The 19,474-nt window shown below is 40.1% G+C and overlaps 1 protein-coding gene across 3 annotated transcripts in view; it reads right to left on the bottom strand.

The window, feature by feature from the left end:
* Positions 1-14,266: 14,266 nt before the first annotated feature.
* Positions 14,267-19,474, bottom strand: part of LOC137258190 (chromodomain-helicase-DNA-binding protein 8-like) — a 51,611-nt gene continuing 46,403 nt past the window's right edge. For all 3 annotated transcript variants that reach the window (XM_067795768.1, XM_067795769.1, XM_067795770.1), the window contains 2 exons: positions 18,885-18,989; positions 14,267-18,503 (listed from right to left, as the gene is read on the bottom strand). In XM_067795768.1, the coding sequence (XP_067651869.1) occupies positions 17,391-18,503; positions 18,885-18,989 (1,218 nt within the window). In that variant the 3' untranslated portion in view covers positions 14,267-17,390. The remainder of the gene's footprint in view (positions 18,504-18,884; positions 18,990-19,474) is intronic.

Consider the following 19,474-nt stretch of genomic DNA (forward strand, 5'->3'; position numbering starts at 1 on the left):
AACCGGCAATGTGTCCCGAGAATGTATTCCTCTTTGAAGACTGGAAGCACGGCGGGAGGATGACATGTTATATCCCAGTAGAGTTAACTATCTATAATACATAAGCACAGAGCTGATTGTCTTTAAGCATATTAACAGTACATGTTTAAGCGTCCCTGAAGAGGCGTTTGACTGTCACTGTAGCGAGATTTAAGCAAGAACAAGACAAAATTGTGTCTAGGGACACGGATGCCCCCTCTCCTGTAGGAAGCGTTCCCTACACTAAGTATGCTCAGATGATGACTTTGTAGTAAACAAGTTCAGTAAACATCTATGCAACTATGAGATGCACACCTTTCGAGTCCCAATGAAACACATGTGTAAGCTGCATCAATTCTGTTGAGCAGTTTTTGTGGCGATGTGGATATACTTAATGCCCTATTTGAGTATCATCAGAGAGAAATTCCACAAAATTTTTCTAAGTTCAAATATCTCTAAACATTCGAAAACCTATAAGCTACAAAATATAAAAAATCGACCCGGGACGTGCAGTTGATCTCCAGCTGACGTTATCTCTTATAAACCTATGTGATGGGATGTACATGATGCAATTTGGGTTAAAAGAAAACAACAGTTTGACTGTATGATCCGACCCCTTAAAGACCCGGGTTAGCATTGGTCTTGAGAAAGCCATGCCTATTGTGAGACGTAAATAAAACATATGTCTGTCTGTCTGCCTGTCTGTCTGTAGGAGTCACCTATCGGTATCGTGTGGTCGCTGACTGGGTTGACACTTGTCATCGTATGCCAACTGCATAAGATGATGCTCATGATATTGATCACTGGGATGTCTGTCCAGGCTCGATGGAATGACGCTGAGTGCAGCGTAAAACAACATGCCAAACAAAAACTGAATGATCAAACCAAATTTAAGTCTTTTAAGTTTGTTTTGTACAAGGACAATCAATTTTGGTTTCATTGGTGTGACGTCGTACCCCGTGAGTCCTGCACGTCTTCACAACTTTGTCGGTATAGATTTAATCAAGCTTCTCTTTTAGTATTTCAGGAACTATAGTGCCACCACTACAACCCCAACTCTCATCTCCACTACAACATGTAAAAGCAAACGGCAATAAAAATGGAATCCCCCATTGAAATTCATTAGGAGAAGGAAGGGAGAAGTACGTAATTCTACCCAATCATCCCCACCCATGCAAGCGGTCACTAGGACAGGTCGTCCATGCAGCGGGCCTACACCTGTACAATCAAGCGCCAACATGTACGCCAATCACGGACGATTGCTTACACGCCGCTTCCGCCATAGTAATTACTCGTACAATTAAGTATTTTCAAAATTGCCCCGTCTCTGTAGCTAGATCGATGTGTGAGGCTATCCTAAGAGACAAATGCTGTTCACATACAGCATAGGTCCGACCGGAACGCAAGTCCTCGGGCAGTTTCACTTCGATCTCGGGTGTAGGATTCACTTGCGCTAAACGTGTTTCAAATGGGATCGTGGTGACATACCGGCCTTTTCATCATACCTTGCGACACTCGTATAACAGATAAAAGCCTTTGACTAGCAATATATTATCTCACAATACGAATCAGAGAGGTAAATTGCGGAACCAGAAAATCTATGAAAAGACTTTTTTATAGCAGTTGTGTTAAGAAAAAATACAGACGTTACACAAGTGAAACATACACTTCTGGCCCGGACTAGCCGCGTTAGAAACTTTGCAGTGGGTGTTTGTTTACTGAGTGTTAGGGAGTTTAGTTATACGACGCTTTAAGCAATAGTCTAGCAATATCATGGCGGGACACCAGAAACGGGCTTCACACATTGAACCTAAGTGGGGAATCGAACCCGGGTCTTCGACGTGTCGAGTGAACGCTTTCTCCTCTAGGCTACCCCGCCGCTAATTTTATTCTATGAAATACAAATAAAAATCTGACAGAATATAGTTAAAACTTAGGAAAACACGTTACTTAGTATTAGCAGAAAATGGCGGTACATAGCTCTTGACGTTTGCAGGAGGAGTTGTCTAACTGCTCTCTTCACCGTCGGCATACAAAATAGGCGCTATTGCCTTCAAATACACTTTTACGGTCATACTGTTCAAAATTCAAGGTGTAAGACTTCGGGAGTTACCCACTGCTTGACGTTTCTGTCCTGAGTGAATTACGCCCCAAGCCGAGAAAAAGGACGATGGTCAGATAATCCGAGTTGGGAGTGGGTTAATCATCTTTATATCTTTTTCTGTTTTATGACAGGTTGTAATGGGCTATAAAAGACAATTGTTGGAATGACGTCAAATCAATGCATTGCGTGACGTTATTTCATATCTGCGATTTGTGACGTTACCTTCATGTGGGAAAACAGCGTAAGCAGTGGAAACAAAGTGACCAATCAGTATGAAGCCCTCTTCTAGTGCTCAGTCTGAACACTAGTATTTAAAACCATTATCATCGATAACCATGGGTACTGTATGGGTGATTGCAGTTTATTACCCACGAGAGCTAGAATGTCGGGGTTAATATTTTTCATATGATGCCCTAGGGCAACTATCACTTTGTCATGGTGACGTGACGCCATAAACAATGGTATGACGTCACGTTTCTTCTGTCACGTTGCGTTCTACATGGGGCAACGGTGGGTAGCCAGTCTATGTTTGAAAGTAGATTTGGGCTTATTTTCCTCAAATGACGACTTCGGTAATAATCAGAATACCATATTCGCGCCCACATCACACTATGTTTACGACACTTCTGCCGAAATATCGGTATATCACTTGCTCTCGCTCGGGAAATACCATTTAAGCACTCGTGTCGGAAACATAGTATGACACTGGCACTCAAAAAATCCTCGATGCCTTTTAGCACTAGAATTTGGTTGTGTGCGTTTATATATACATTTAGTATGCAGTAATTAACAATTGTAATGATACCGAATTGTAGTGTGGTACATGTTACCGACAGATAAAGAAGGTCACTGTGGTGTTCACCGTTGTAATATTTTTCCTGAATTTGAATGAGTATTTTGCTATCGCACTTCAGAATAGTTCTCTCATATGACAGCGTGCACGCGTATGTATGCGTGGCTGCTTGGACTAGATTTATAGTGCTTGCTCACTAAGATTTTTTAAAACCAGAGGTCAGCATCATATAGAAAATAAATATTATAAGTTATCACATCGTGTTGACGGAATACGGGGTTTTTAAGATTGCATTTCCCGAGCCGGAAGTGTACAAACGCAATGCAGAGTGGGGTATGAGAGGAGATTAAGATATATAAGATACTAAGTAATACATATACATATAAACACATTTATTTACAAGCAAATAAATCATCATATTAACACATTATAACCTATGCATTCAGGCAGATGGATATATGGTATACGTGGTATATAAATATATAATATAATATATAAAGGAATAAATAAACAACAGTTGCTAGGTAGTATTAAGTCTTTCAACTACCAGTGATTTATGCTACAGCTTGTGAAAATCAGAGTTATTCTTTCCATCGGGCGAGGAAGAAGTATGTAAGTACTCTTATGTTACTCAAAAATTATGTTCCACATGTCGAAACTTTGCGCCTGAAAAAGAAAATGAACTTATTTTCCAATAAAATGTGTAAAAGGAGTATATCTGCAGATGGGTATGATGATGGTTTTGTTTCAGTCTTGTATAACTGTATTTAAACGAAATATGATAGTGGAATAATACTGTGGTAGCGGTACATAACATGGACACAGTGAACGAAATATTGAAATATCACACCCTCACGCTCCCGTTATAAAACGCAGAATAAGGAACCTTCTGAACCTCGGCTATGTTCGAGTGGATCTTTGAAGCATTTGTATTGAACACATCAGTAAACAGTCTTCAATATTGACTCCAGTTCGCAGTACATTGCAAGACCATCAATGTCGTTTGATTCTAGTTCCTATCGTTTATCACAGGAATATAACTGTCTCTCTACTGCCCCTAAAATATATATGAACAGACAAGCAATATATGGTATTCGTCTTGTTGCTGAGTAGTATTAAATATTCAGTATCGCTTGAAATTATCTTCAAAGGTAAAGGTCACAAGAAGTAGAGATTCTATACACCTCCACATCCAACGTTCTTCCCACAGACACCCACCCCACGTCTTGATACAGAAAAGGGTATATTAGCAATACTTTGAAAAAGCCAAAATGCCATTTTTCATTTCGATACCGGCCCTGATTGTTACCAGCACTGCGTTTGACAACGTATTGCTTCTAAAACAATCATAATCATCATCATCATCATAATCATCATCATCATCATCGTCGTCGTCGTCGTCGATCTACGCAACTGTCATGCGGTGATTTGTCTTAGACAAGCCAGTGACCACCCGATCAGAGTATAGTCGCTTCTTACGGTGTGTTATCGAATCCCAAATGCGTAGATCGATGCTCATGCTGTTGATCACTGGAACGTCAGCTATAGACTTGATGACTTACAAACCGCCGGCATATAGCTGGAATACTGGTGAGTGGGACGTAAAACTAAACTAACAACCGAATGCAGGTTGGATTGATTTCATCACAAAGATGGTTGGCTATTCAAGTTTTGTTGCTAAACGTTCAAACTGTTCGTGTCAAGTATTGTTTTATCACCAGTAACATTGCTGAGTGTGGCGTAAAACTTTACTCGCATAAAAGTCGAGCGTCGTTGCCTCTTACATCTAAGACTAATGATTATAACCGGATCTTCGTGGATGACTCCAGTATTGAAAATTCTACGCCTTGTATGGGTAACATTGGTCCCAGAAGACAGTGAACGGTTGAGTGATGGGGCTAGTGTTAGGTCAGTTGAGTGGGTAAATATAAGGGCGCATGCCCGTGAGAACGCCCTTCCTCATATTTTTACAGCTTGTTAAAACAAACACGTGTCATCAGAAAAACGTAATGCATTTGTCATTGATTGAAGTTTCAAGTGAAGCCGTCTGTCCTTTTATATATCTTTCCGTTTCACAAAGATTTCGTATCGCAACGACTATCTTACGAGAGCATTATGAAACCATTGGGCCTACAGGGAGCCCAGACACAACACACGAGTGCAGGCGCTACGCGGATGTCTGTATTCTGACTCGAGCCCTCAGTGAAAGTGTCATTGCACATTTTATCGAAAATACTGCGCGGCGAGATGAAGTTCGATCCCATTGTTAGCGAAGAAGGGAGAGCAAACACTCGCTTTGTATATGAGAAAGATCAAAGGCAGGGTGGCTTTCTAATCAACACCGGCGATCAGACAGATCATGGCATAAGTGTCGTAAAACAATGGCTTTCCTTTCCAACGGCGAGGCCGTATACTAGTATTACATAAACAATGATGAAACAATGGCGAGGATGACTCAACATGGTGTCGAGCTGTAAGCCATACTTGGGATTTAAGGGCTCTACATTCACGTACTTCGGACAATTAAATGTTAAAGTTCCTTTGAAGTCACAAGCACAATTCATAAAACTCGACGCGGTCTGCAGTCTGTGAATTCATTATTTCAGTGAATATACTGCTATCGGTTCCTCTAGAGTCTGATCTTCTGTTTTGTGCTTGAGGAAGGTAGCCTTGTGGTTAAAGTGTTCGCTCACATGTCCAGCCGAAGACCGGTGTTCTATTCCCCACATTCCCCGTTTCTTGTGTTAATGTTTGTTCATTTGCTCCCTGTATATTAATATTTAATAACGCTGTAACCGACCCTCCCGTGACCGTTAATTGCCCCGATGCGCATGTTCAGACAGGAAAGACCTCGCGCCGAATTATTGCCGGAAACATGCGAGGGAAGTTATTCGTTGGGACACGTCGATCTGATTGTTGCTTGCATCGCATCTGAAGTATATTAATGACATAGGCGATATCCGAATCTGTAAATAAGCAGGATTACAGAAACTGTCACTGGTCCTGATGGAAATTTGTAAGAGTTAAGCTATCACCATGTTGAGAATAGAAATATCTAAATTTAGGAATATTTTGCAGAGTGTAGAGTCAGTGATTGGTTGTAAGGGACTGCTTATTATTCATGACTAGGGGTGGGGTGTGATGATGGTTTTTAGGTGGGGTGGGGGAGTCGGGTCACATATTTTGTTCTGGGGATTTCATTGATTTTGTACACGACAAGGGGGTAAGCGGGGGTAGGGTAGAGGGGTCTCATTCACACTGTACATGCATCTCCATAAAAATCATCATCACCCCACAAGCCATAAATTATGAACAGACCCAAATAATCACATGGCAACGGACTCACTCCGAGTCACACCCACTAATGCGGAATGCCAGGAAAGGACCAACCCGCGACCTTCCGTTCTCCGGGTGGACGCTCTAACCTCTACACCCTAGAAGCAATCAACAGTACTGTATGATATGATAATTCAGCTTCGAAAAATGACAGTCGACTAACGCCTCAAAGGGACCGTCCAACACTCTATCGCATCCCATCCAGGTGACATGCACAATCATTCATTCACCCACTCACTCTCACCCAGGCATTGTCGTTTTCCTTGTTTGCTATGTAATTAATTGAGTCTGGGCCTGACAATAAAGTGATCAACAGCATGAGCATGTTTGCCATAAGAGGCAGCTAACGAACTGGGTCATGTCATCCTATCATAATTGCGTAGATCGATACTAATACTATTGATCACTGGGTTGTGTGGTCTAGACTTGATTATTTACGGACCGCCTCCATACAGCGGGGACATTGCTGACATTCCATCAGTACGATTAAGACTTCATAAGACAAGAGTCACCTTACCCTGGAGGTGATCCCGAATCCTGCTACGGGGACTGTCTGGCAATATGAACATTGAAATTAACCATCACCACCCCATCTGCATACTGCTCCCGTGTGGGATACGACCGAAGCCCATGAAGCTCTCATCAAACGGGAGGTGGGGTAGGCTAGCGTTTCCCATGTCGGGAATGGAACCCGGATCTTCAGCGTGACGAACGAACGCTTTAACAACTAGGCTACCCCACCGCCCCTATGACCCCCAATACTCCGTACTTGTATATAAGATCTCAAATTATTCTATCACGACATCTGTGTGCAAAACGATACGAAGTGTTCTTCATGAAAATAGCTGGAACTCTGCATTTCCAACCAGACCATGTTATGATCGTTAAACATACGACACGTAACACATCCTATTGAGGCGGAGAGATGGAACAAATGTCATGAGACCCGGCGACGAAGGTCCCGGGGTAGAATAGGCCTTCAGCAACCCATGCTTGCCATAAAACGCGACCCAGCTTGTCGTAAGAGGCGACTAACGGGATCGGGTGGTCAGGCTCGCTGACTTGGTTGACACATGTCATCGGTTCCCAATTGCGCAGATCGATGCTCATGTTGTTGATCACTGGATTGTCTGGTCCAGACTCGATTATTTACAGACCGCCGCCATATAGCTGTAATATTGCTGAGTGCGGCGTAAAACTAAACTCACTCACTCATGAGACCCGGCAAAGATTCTTTTCGAACGCTTCCGTCTCTTCCGTTGTTGAACAGAACATTTCATACCGTCACAATAAAGAGGAACATTGTCACAATTTCTGGAACGCAGCACTGAGTACCAAGTCGGGGAATCGAACCCGGGTGTTCAGTGTAACGAAGGAAAGCGCTAACTACAGGACTACTCAAAAGGCACTCGTACATTTGAACATATTATATTTAATACAGTGAATAAAACATGCATGCTTTTTATTCCAGGTAGCATCTTTAAATATCCCATATGCTGGATTCAAATTGTGTTTCTGGTACGCTGATCCATTAACTTGAAATATTCTACCACACCGATCGCTCTTGAGACTACCAAAGCCGAAGCAGTCATCTATTCACTGGCACTCTGCCATGTTTTGTCAGTTCGACCCTTGTTTGGTTTATTGGTATAGATTTACTTGAAACGCCCTCGGTTTCATCGAACAATTGATTGCCTAAAATATACATTACGGCAAACAAACACAGATTAAACAATAACACATCGCTGTCCCTGTGGGGTTGAGAACACAGTGACCTGGCGTGTTGAATGGTAAATCATGTAAGAGGATCAAGCCAATGTTTCTTTGTGTTCAAGGGTAAACCTTCGACGCCAATTTTCTCTGAAATGTGCAGAGATAACTCTTCTTTAAATAACCATAAGGCTGTGTACCCTATCCGCGTGAGTGCGTGTGATATTGTACAAGTACAAGTAAACACTTGGAAAAGAAAGAGTTCATCTGTGGGTAACAACACTGCGTCACTGGACTGCTTGTCTGGGAACAAAGCCATCGTTTACACGTAGTAACCTCAATTTCATTACATATTTCAACGTTCTGATCAGTTCAGTCACGGATATCGGCCCCTTTGTCAAATTTGGGTGGTCAGGCCATAAATACAACCGTATCCTTGTTGAGCAGATCAATGTTTACGATGTCAATCAGTGGATTGTCTGGACTAGGTTCGGTTATTCAGATATAGTATGGCCTTAAATTATTGAGAATTTTAGGAACATGTTTAACTGGATTTCTAGTATAAACAACCTTTACTAGCTATAAAGTGCTTCATTCAAGAGAGACAACTCCGTTAATTCCCTTTCATTAGTTTGTGAATATTTGTCCCCCTTTGTTTACTTGCAAGCAGACATTTTCAGTGATAATCAGTATGGATGATTTAGTGAAGAGGAAGTTGATTTCAGAGTATTATAACATGTACATCAGATCAACTAAAGTGATTTCAAGTTGAACAGGCTTCCCTTTCTTCACTGTTTATAGCGTTTTGAAAAATATCGCAAATGGATATGGCACTGAGCACCAGATAGGCGCAAGTAGGCCTAGAAAATTGATTGTCGGTGACAGAAGGCGGTGTGATATTCTTGTTTCTAGCTTAAGGCTGGAAATGATTGATAGAGGAACTGTGGCTGTCAGTAAGAAGACAATTAGATCTGAGCTGCATGCAATGGGTTGGCAGAAAAGAGGAATTCCAGCACCGATCATGAAACCTAACATACGAGCGAAGGTTGAACAAGTGCTTACAGCATAGAATGTTTTTTAACTGGGACAATGTGACTTTCTCAGATGAAAGTTCTGTGTGGGTATTTCCTAGAACACTGAAATTCTGGACCAAACAAACTGAAAAAAAACCCCTTAGTCTCAGCGCCCAAAGTACAGTCCGAAATGTAACGTGTGGGGTGGCGTATCTGTTTTAGGGGCAACGTCCCTCTGTGTATTTGAAGGGAATATGAACAGTGAGCGGTACAAATATATTCTCGAGGGACATTTACTTCCATCTGCTCAAGTGTTGTCAGGAATGTTTTGGATTTTCCAGCTGGACTCTTAACCCCAAAAAATCGTTCAAAGCATTCACAGGCCTGGTTTTGGATTCAAAATATGACATTAGAGTGGCCAAGCTATAGCCCTGACCTAAATCCATTGGAAAATGTCATATGGGGACATATGAAGGAAAGTGTCAATAAGATAAATCTGACAAGCATTGCTGAAATGAAAGAAGAGGTGATCTGATATTCGGACAGCATGGACCACGACTTCCTAACTTCGTTCATCAGTAGTATGCATCGAAGCCTGCGTGGCTGCCCCTGGTGACTTGACAAAATACTAACCGTCCATCGGTCTTTGTATCTGGAGTTGTGTTCTGCTAATACTCACACTGATTACGCGAGTAATGAGTGGGGGAAAAATATTTACAATGTAAATTCTCAATAATTTCTGGTTAAACTAAACAGTCGCCGTTCCGTTGTACAAAATAACCTTAGAGCTTAGGCTATCCAAAGTCTGTGTTAAGGTTTGGGAGTAAGGTCACTTCAGAGCTAGGACCGCTTTTTACAACTGCACCCTGGCCTTGGTTCTTCTATTAGGTTTACTAGACAGGAAAAATCAGTGTAAAGCAAAGACTCATCCATCGAATTCACTTTGTCTTAGTGCACTTTCTATTTCAGCAAAATGAAGTACCCATGTTATATAAACACACTCCTTGGTGCGGATACTTCCGTCAAGGTAAATTAAATATTAAATGGACTAGTTAATATATTCCAATATCCCTCAGTCCAATACAAGGTATTTGAACGGGTTGTCTAAGAATGAATGTCGTGAAATGATTTCAGATAAAACTTATTGGCCCCATTAAGTCAAATTCCTTTGAGTGTACCTTCAAATACAGAGTGAGCGTTACATCCTTTCCACTTGATCAACTACCTTCCGTTCTCGGCTCACTTTCTGACCTGTTGTGTTTGGCATGTAGCCAGAAAGCGTCTACCCAATAGCCCTTTACATGATCACACGATCTGCACAACCATGCACGTACAGGTTCCCGCACTTTAAAGCTGGTGCAAACAATACATTGTGTAACGAACTGAGGTAACTTTCGTTATACTTAGATCAGTTCAATTCAGTCATTAAATTTTCATCAAAAGGTAAAATGAACCCATCAGTGTACATAAGACAAGGTAGTACATGTGTACTAGCTGAGGATTCTTCATTGAATCTGTTCATATAATAGAATGGAGTAGAGTAAATGCAGAGTTCACCGTTAATTTACTGCTGCGAGTAAAAATTTAAGACTCGCTAAAGTAAATATAGCCACTTAAGGCATCTGTTCTAAACTAAATTTTACAAAATATTCCATATTGTCTAGAGGTACAGTTTACAAATGAACTGATGTTTTGTAAAACAAATACTTAAGGTCGAAAAGATTATTGTCATGACTTTAAAAAATAAAAACAATCAGTGAAATTGGCGAAATCTTAAACCTTAAAACACAAACGCAGCTCTTCACATGCATACTGCACGTTTTTCAGCAATTTGGTGCATGATCCTCCTGCAATTCATTTGCATAAAGCTTGCAGTTGGATCCCCCAAGTTAGTGGTGAAATCTATCTTTAATGAACCTATATACTTATGAACACACATGTGAGTGAGTGCTCTAAGGGAGTCTAAAAGTTTGATAGGAAGTACAGGCATAACCGTCCTTTTGTTGTGGGGTCAGTAATTTATTCAGTCAACACTGCTAGGAATAACTGTGCAGTTACTTCACTGTGTGAGCAATTTTGCAGCACAAGCTCATTGCCCTGCTGTGCAGTGTGTGTGCAAATCATCACATTATTTGCGATTCAAACCCATGACAAGCACATCCTGAAGTTGAACTGGCACAACCATGTAGAGGCCATGGAGTTGCCCCTTACAATGAGGAAGTGTTTTCTTCTGTTGCTCGAATGTGGAAACTATGTACTTGAGGACCGAGGAACTGAGTGTCTCACATATGGTTCTAGATCCAAGAACATGTATACTTAACTAATTTTTATAAGAATGAATTAATGTCCGGGCAGAGTGAAAAGTAGATATTGGTATCCTTTTCCAAAGTGGTTGAATGGTATTAACCCATTTGCCTCCATGTCATATCCCGGGTCAGCTCTGGCAGCTAAGATCAAGCATCTCTTTGAGGTATTGAAAGAGGGATGGATACTTGAGGATGTCTGTATGGACCTAGACATAGCTTTATTTGGGGGACTATGTCAAGTCAAGGATCAAGACTTCTGTTAATGTCATAACAAAACAATGGGGGCCCATAACAAGAGCAGGGAAGACAGATTGTTACCAGAGCTAAATGACACAGGCTTCCAGCCAAACACACATCATTTGATGTAAATTGTCAGGACGCCATCATTTTCATGCCATGTGAGCACAGGTCCCAACAATTCCTCCAACCATTGAAATAACTTGAGTGCATGCATTGACTGCCGTAGCAGGGGAGATAACACTACTCAATATGGAGAACCACTCTTGGTGAAAAGTTCAATTCAATGCCACACTGGACACAAAACTTATTTCCAAAATCCATTAACTGTCAAAAGTCTATTTTCATTCAATCTAACAAATAATGGTAATGTTATTTTTTTTCAGGAAATCTTTCATGGAACAAATCAGAATCAAGACCAAGAGTTAGAATAACCTGCAACCAACAGATTAGTGTGTTTTAACATCGGTTAATCCTCAAGTTTTGAGATATTTCCTTACAGAAACAAACTATTTTGGAAATGCTAAATTCCTGCATTAGGTTTGACCCTCCAGTCACAAATTCCTGTTTTGTCCAGATATCTGAGTGATGGGGTTTGGTCTTACTCTAGCAATATTCCAGCAATATCATGGTGGTGACACCAGAAATGGGTTTCACAGTGTGTGCCCATGTGGGTAATCGAACTGAGCTTTGGGGAGATGAGCAAATGCTTTAACTTCTAGGCTACCTCACCGCCCACATAATTCATCTGAAGTTTACTATTTGATGTTTGGTTTTTCAAAACAGAAATCTGTGCTAGGTAAATGGACAATATTGCCTTAGTTTGTGTGAAATGTTTGGATGAACATAACAACAACCCTAAACACACGAATGAAAATAGGATTGATCCAGTTTCGTTACTGGATAAAATGTTGGGAAATCAGTTGTTTGTTTTAAGGAAACCTTGTACTCCAAAACTTCAGAAATTAACCAAAGTTTCAAACCGATTACTATGTATGTGGTGGGCTATTTCTTCAGACCTCATCTAGCATCACTTTTTTCGGTCCAGAATACATGAGGTATTGTTGCACTTCAAACATGTGACTTTGAATCTTGTGTAATTATTGCAATTTTACCTAACTGTGAAATTGATGTTTGATAACTTTAGTTACTAATCAAGGAAATCTGATTCACTTTACACTCACTGTGGAAGCTATCTGAGCTCCATCTCCCTTTAGAGAGGAATTTACACCTAAAAAATACTAGTCGTTTAATTAATATAATTTAAAGTATTAAATATGTTCATGACTCTAGAATAATATACTGGACAAAAATAGTTAGGGATATATGTAAATTTTTGAAAATATGAATATTTGTCTATTTATTCCTTGACAATCTGATGAAAAATCAATCATAAAAATTGAAATATCTGTAACTTATTTTATCAAGTATAAGATGTGTTTCACTTATAATAAACGGCACATATACTGACAAGCAGTGCTTCATTGGTGTGATAAGTTTTCATGGAAACAATTTCTTCATTGCTCAAACATGGATTACTTGTGATCTCTGCTGTGATGATTGTAGAGATATGTTTCAACCTGTTGGGCATACGGTCAATCACAAATTCAATGCATCATGTTAAAACAGAAGTATATGATGGCACAGGAAATCTCATTAATGTAATCGCGGTTCAATATTGCTCTGTGACTATTAATTTTTTCTAAGTTTGGCAACTTATACTATCTCACCTTATTGCTACAAATTAAGTCATAGCTTTCCAATCTTGACCATTTGAGGTCTACATGCCGGTCAATGATTGTCTCTGTACCAGACAGCGTGATCAAGGTTAAGGTCACTGAATAACACTATCGGGAACAATGATGTGCATCAACCAAGTACGAGTCTCACCTATATTGCATGTGTATGATGGAATGCATTACCCATGGTCTGTTCCACAAAGGGATATCCGCTCATGTGATCCTAACGCTCAGATTTTAACACAGACTCACAACCTTAAGAGCAATAACATTGTTTTGTAGTAGGTCTTTGTCGTTCAGCTTGACCACCCAAACCATTAGGCAACCTCTTACATCCAGCACAGGTTTGATTTTAAATGTCTATGTCTATATCCCTTAAACTTAATGCTTTCTCAGTTAACATTTGTTGGACATATACGGGCCTATGTGTGTCACTTCTGTACATTGTTGTAAGATGAATTGTGTAATTAAGATAACTTAAAAATAATAAGAATAAAATATTTAAAAAAACCCAAAAAACAAAACAAAAAACAAACAAACCCCAAACCCAGGTTGCTGTAGATCAAACCAATCTGGACAAGGATAAAGGAAAACTGTCCAATTCAAGAAATTATTTTCACTATGCATTCAGTTTTGAATCATTGTAAATGTGTAAAAGCATGTTCCTCAGAATTCAGCCTGGCTTAACCTGCCATTATATCTTCTCTCAATCTGTCCATCACATTCTGTTTCTCCAATGGTAAAACACAACATTAACAACAATGAAACACCAAAGCCATATCTTAATAAAAATAATTATACATACAAAATTTCATCTCCTCCAATAAATACTTACATGCTGATTAAATAGTGACTGAACCATAACATTCATGTAGAAACTGGCTCACCATAAATGAATTGGTCAGTGAATAATTTACCACAATAACTTATGACACAATGGTGAACCTGGCTTCAGGAACAGGACAAGGGGAAAAAAGGTGAAAGTGTCAGAACATCAAAAATGAAACAAATTTGTAGATCTGAATGTTTATTACTGAAAATTTCAGAGCATCTTAACATACACTTGATCTGCCCTCAAGACAGGAAAAAATATATTTAAGTAGAACATGTGTAGTATTGTGTCATGTGACTTTGTACATATGTAGAGTGATTCACATGTCAAATAATCGGTTGAAGAGACACCTATTTGAGACACTGACGGTGCCACTTGCTGAAAATAAGTTTTATAATGCACTGATTTCATTCATTCAGGTATGGAAATGTTAACAGGTAATAAATAACTAACAACAATCTCTGGAGTCGGATATTGCTGAGGAAAACGGATATTAAATTTACATTATTCAATAAATATATCACACATTTGAAATTAGATTTCGGGTTTGTAACATCAAGCTGTTTGAAATGATGAACTACTAAAATCAAGGATAATATATTTCTGAATATTGGTTCTGACAGAGAACAGGCTGAAAGAATGGTTTATAAGGATCAATGACTCCTGAAGCCAGGTTTTGAACATCAGGTAACAAGGAGTACCCCTACGTAGTGATGATGACTGCCAGTGAGAAGGCTACAGAAAGCAGTCAGCATCCCAACAAGCAGTGATGAGAACTGTGGGTGGGTGGAGTACTGCAACGACAGTTCCCATCCACAAGTAGTGACCACGACTGCTGGTGAGGGATACTGCAACAAGACAGCATCCTCAACACAAGCTGTGATAACAGCTGGTGAAAGAGAACTACAATAAAACAGTACTCATCCACAAGCAAATATCACTGCCTTTGAGTGGTGCTGAAACAAGACCTTCAAGCAGTCATAATAACTACTGGTGGCATGGGTACTTCAACAAATCAGTACCCACCCTACAAGTAGCGACAATGACTGCTGTTAAGAGTGTTACTGAAGAAAGTCAGCGTCCCTTTATCAGTCACGATGACTGCCAGTGATGGGGTATTCACAGTAAGATCTATGACATGATGGAAACGAATGCTGTTGCTAGTGACATGACCTGAAGGTATAGTGACTGTGGCCAATCGTTGTGACACGGCAATAGGAATGTACAGACATTTACAAAACTTCCTAGCAGTAATTAAATACAAATGGCAGCTCAACTTCAGACCAAATAATAGGCCTCCTCTGGCCCATGATGAAAAAAAAGAAGAAACAATATGGCTGTTGTGTGGACCACACAAGAAATTCTATGCAAACTAAAAAGGTAACAGCTATCTACATAAAGTAACCAAACATGTACAAAATGTCACAAAAAATATGCAACAATACTGACGAATAGATCATCAGCCCACTCCTATGTAAAATTGATCAGCTATCTTCAAAATATTTGATTAATAAGCAAATTAATACGGAAAGCGTTCATGCAGATAAGTTAGGCACCCTGCATTTGTACAAGATTCTGGCACGCATGTTTCCAAACTAGATAAATTAATGCATTCAATCTGTACAAACTTTACCCGCTCTTTTCATCTCCTAACAGTTGAGCAATAGTTCGTGCAAATCACTGTTTAGAACAATACTAACTTACGAGGTTTCACATCAGTTTCAGGATTTTATATGGTATACAATCATAAATAGTAACACCTAAGTCAAATTTCATGGTAAAAGAATCTGTGCAATAATATAGACTGCAAAATAAATGTGCAACATTTCATGCGGGCACCAGACCAGATGATTATGGTTAAGACTTCTGACACAAAATAAACAGTCATAAGATACGACAAAATCAGCAAAAAAACATGACCAAGAGAGATCTGGGAGAAAAGTATTCCTGTCTGAGAAGTCTTTCATTCTCATCTCTCAATTTGGTGCACACATTACACTCTTACTGGTTAATGGTTTCTACAGTCCCTCAAACACAACAAGCAACACATCTCCTAAGTTCCCAGCCTTGGTTTCTTGCTGATTATGTCTAAAACATAAGAAAAACATTCAAGCTTAAGTAAACCTATACACTCTTTAATTAAATCTCATGAGATGCTTGACTTAGTTCAAATAAACCGAGGCAGCAATGGTTCATGTAAATTGAATATGATACAGTGAAAATACTAGAAACATATTGACTGACGGCTCACCACACAACTGAAGAAGGTAACAAAGACACATCACAAGGAAACGCCCATCTTGCCACAGGCAGAGGATGAACGTGAGTAAAACACAAAATCCCAACAAAATACTACCAGCTAAGGAATTGTTCATCGACAAGTCCGACAAACTCAACACAGTAGTATATACATGTAGTCCCCAGACCACTGCAGTACAACTGGGTCAGTAATGTCTTATGAGGTAATGAGGGAGGGAGGGAGAAGAGGGGTTGTCTCCCCTTAATGATTGCCTTCAATCAAATTAGCTGTAATACCAAAATACTGACTCTGGTGCTCTCTCCGCGCCCAGGCCAAGGTAAATACCACTACAAGTTCCGTGTCAAAATATATTCATACAATTCTACAAAAAATGCCCTGAGACCAGTTTTTTTATCTCTGTCTTATGAAACAGGTGCAATTTACAAAGCCATGGATGAGGAGCAACTGTATGAACAGGCGTGACAGACAGCGAGAGGATACTATCTACAACAGTGGTTAAACAAATTGGGAGCAGCCCACGGTAGTTAGCCCAGTGTGTGTGCGCATCCTTAGCTTCCACAATAAGCCAGGTGAAAACATGCATAGAGGGTTTATATGAAACACAGCAGTTTTAATACTGAGGTATTTGGTGAAGTATCCAAGGCAGAAGTTTCAATGGTTGAAGGGAATACACCATATGGGTTCTGATGAATTCACTGGGTTTTGAGAGTGGCCCACAAGACACTGAGCCACAGCTAGTGACAGCCTCCCTGAAGAGACAGTTGGAATGATGCAACGAGTCAATCCATCCATTCAGGCATGGTCAGAAGAGAGGGTGATGTTGCGTGAATGCTAATTTGTCCAAGGGCCTGTATATAGCCCCTGTAGCACAAGTGACAACAATAATTCACACTGAGGTATCAAATGCCTTCGCACTCCCCAGAATGAAACTGATACATGTTTGGACTCTGAGGTGACAGTAACATATTGGTGAATGGAGGCAGGTGGTTGGCCATCACTTTTGATTGTAGCACAGAGTGTATGTAGTCAGTGAGCACTTTGTTCAAGAATTGTCCTCTTTCTCTTCACCACCCCCATCTTCACCTGTTTCCACATTTCCCTCAGAACTGGACTTGCTTTCCAAAGCCAGAGGCTCATCTGGTACAGATTCCACTGGACTTTTCACAGATTTCTCTGAATTTTCTGACTGACTTTTTGTGGGCTTACTGTCACTTTTGTTAGGAGAACTTTCAGAGGGACTGTCATTTGGTTTCTTATCGATTTTCATAACCTTGTCTTTTAAAGTATCCACAATTTTACTCAGTTTCGATGATCCTAGTATTTTGGGTTTGTTCATAATCCTTTTGACTTTGTCTTCTTTGAGTTTACTGTCAATACTTGACTTTACATCTGGTTTGGTTTTAACTGAGAGATCTGTAGCATGATCTTGTAACTTGCGAGACTTTTCCTTGGAATCACTCTTTTCATGACTACTGCTCTTTTTAACAGACAAATCATGAGGCTCACTACGAGAGGACTTCTTGGTAACGGAAAGATCCTCTGCTTTGTCCTGAGCAGCTTCATCATCAACATGTCTTGCTTCCTCCTCTGACTCAGACTCAAGTCGCCCATTTAGTGCTCCATGTTGAGCCATGGAGGCAAAGGAAGAGGACATATTTGATGGGAGGGGAAAGTTACGAAGACTCTGTGCAGCCAACATTGGGTTATACAGTAGTGGGTTGTAGTAAAATGCTGACGGGAATGAAGGGTGTGGCGTTGCTGATGTTGATGTTGAGGATGATGATGACGACGAGGACTTATCACTTTTGCGCCTTTCCCTTCCCTCACCCTTCTCGGAGTCTTTCTCTTTAGTTTCAGTTTCTGACTTTCCAAGGGCAGATGCCATGGGCATTCCCGGTAGGCCAAAGCCAGCAAGTCCAAGCATTGGGTTAACCATTCCCAGGTTAGGTATTGCACCAAAAGGCAAATTCAGAGGTAGTTTAGGATAGCTTCCCAAAAGCCCGGCTCCCGGGAAGGCGGACATTGCCGCCATGGACATCGCAGGGTAGCCCACTTCTCCACCTAGGAATGATGGATGGAGCATACTTTCTCGTGGTTTGCGACCTCGTCCTGAGGGTTTTAACATCCGAGAATCCATACTCTTTGGGAGTGAACCCTGAAACAAGAAGCAACTTTAGCAAACACAGATAAAGTTTATTTACATTACATATTATGTAGACAAAAAAAAAAATCACAATGCTGCACATTCTTAAATCAATTTAATGTAGTCCTTTTAACAAAATTAATTGACCAAATCATGTTTAATTGATGAGAAAAGTAATACTTAACTTTGATTTCAATCACAGAATACTGAGTGAGTTTTGTCTTAATGCCACTTTAATCAGCCATCCAGTTACATCCCAGGAAACCAACAAATAATCAACTTTCATACCCGGTGCAGACTAGTCAATGGATCCACCATACACACATTAAAGGGAGATCACTAGCCAAAAGTTGTGTCTGCTATTCAATTTGAGATGATTGTCGAAGCACTAACCTTAGCTCGAACCAACTCACTCCACTTAGCCTCTACATCATAGGCAGGGTTCTGTTCCAGCCATTCCGCAAGGTGTTTAAGAGGTGGAGCCTTGGCTCCCGTAATCTGAGGATACATAGACAATAATCAGACAAGTAGTAAATGACAAATAATATTCTTTACTTTCCAGAATTTGAGCATTTGATACAATTTTCACAGTGTAAACAAAGCAACTTAAAAGAACACATCCCAATTAACATTTGTACTCCTTGCATATGTTAGCATATACTGGTTAGAGTATAGTTCATATTGTACATGAGATGAAGCCGCTATATATGTCACTATATCATGCAGTCATAATGTATTAGGTGCAAATCTAATGTTAAGTATCTATTTCTGGCAATTTAACTATTCATGCAACAGAAAACTGAGGTTAAATGAAATTCATTTGTTAAGTAATGTATAAAGATTTTTTCCCATTAATACACAAATAACACTTCCCAATAATATACTGACAAATATTTTTAAACGTGATAAAACTGTCATTGCACAGCACTAAAGTGCAACAATCATGTGCAGTCATGCGAAATGTAACATCAGCCAACAGAGTA

The sequence above is a fragment of the Haliotis asinina genome, chromosome 12 (assembly GCF_037392515.1).
Source record: "Haliotis asinina isolate JCU_RB_2024 chromosome 12, JCU_Hal_asi_v2, whole genome shotgun sequence".
NCBI lineage: Eukaryota > Metazoa > Mollusca > Gastropoda > Lepetellida > Haliotidae > Haliotis > Haliotis asinina.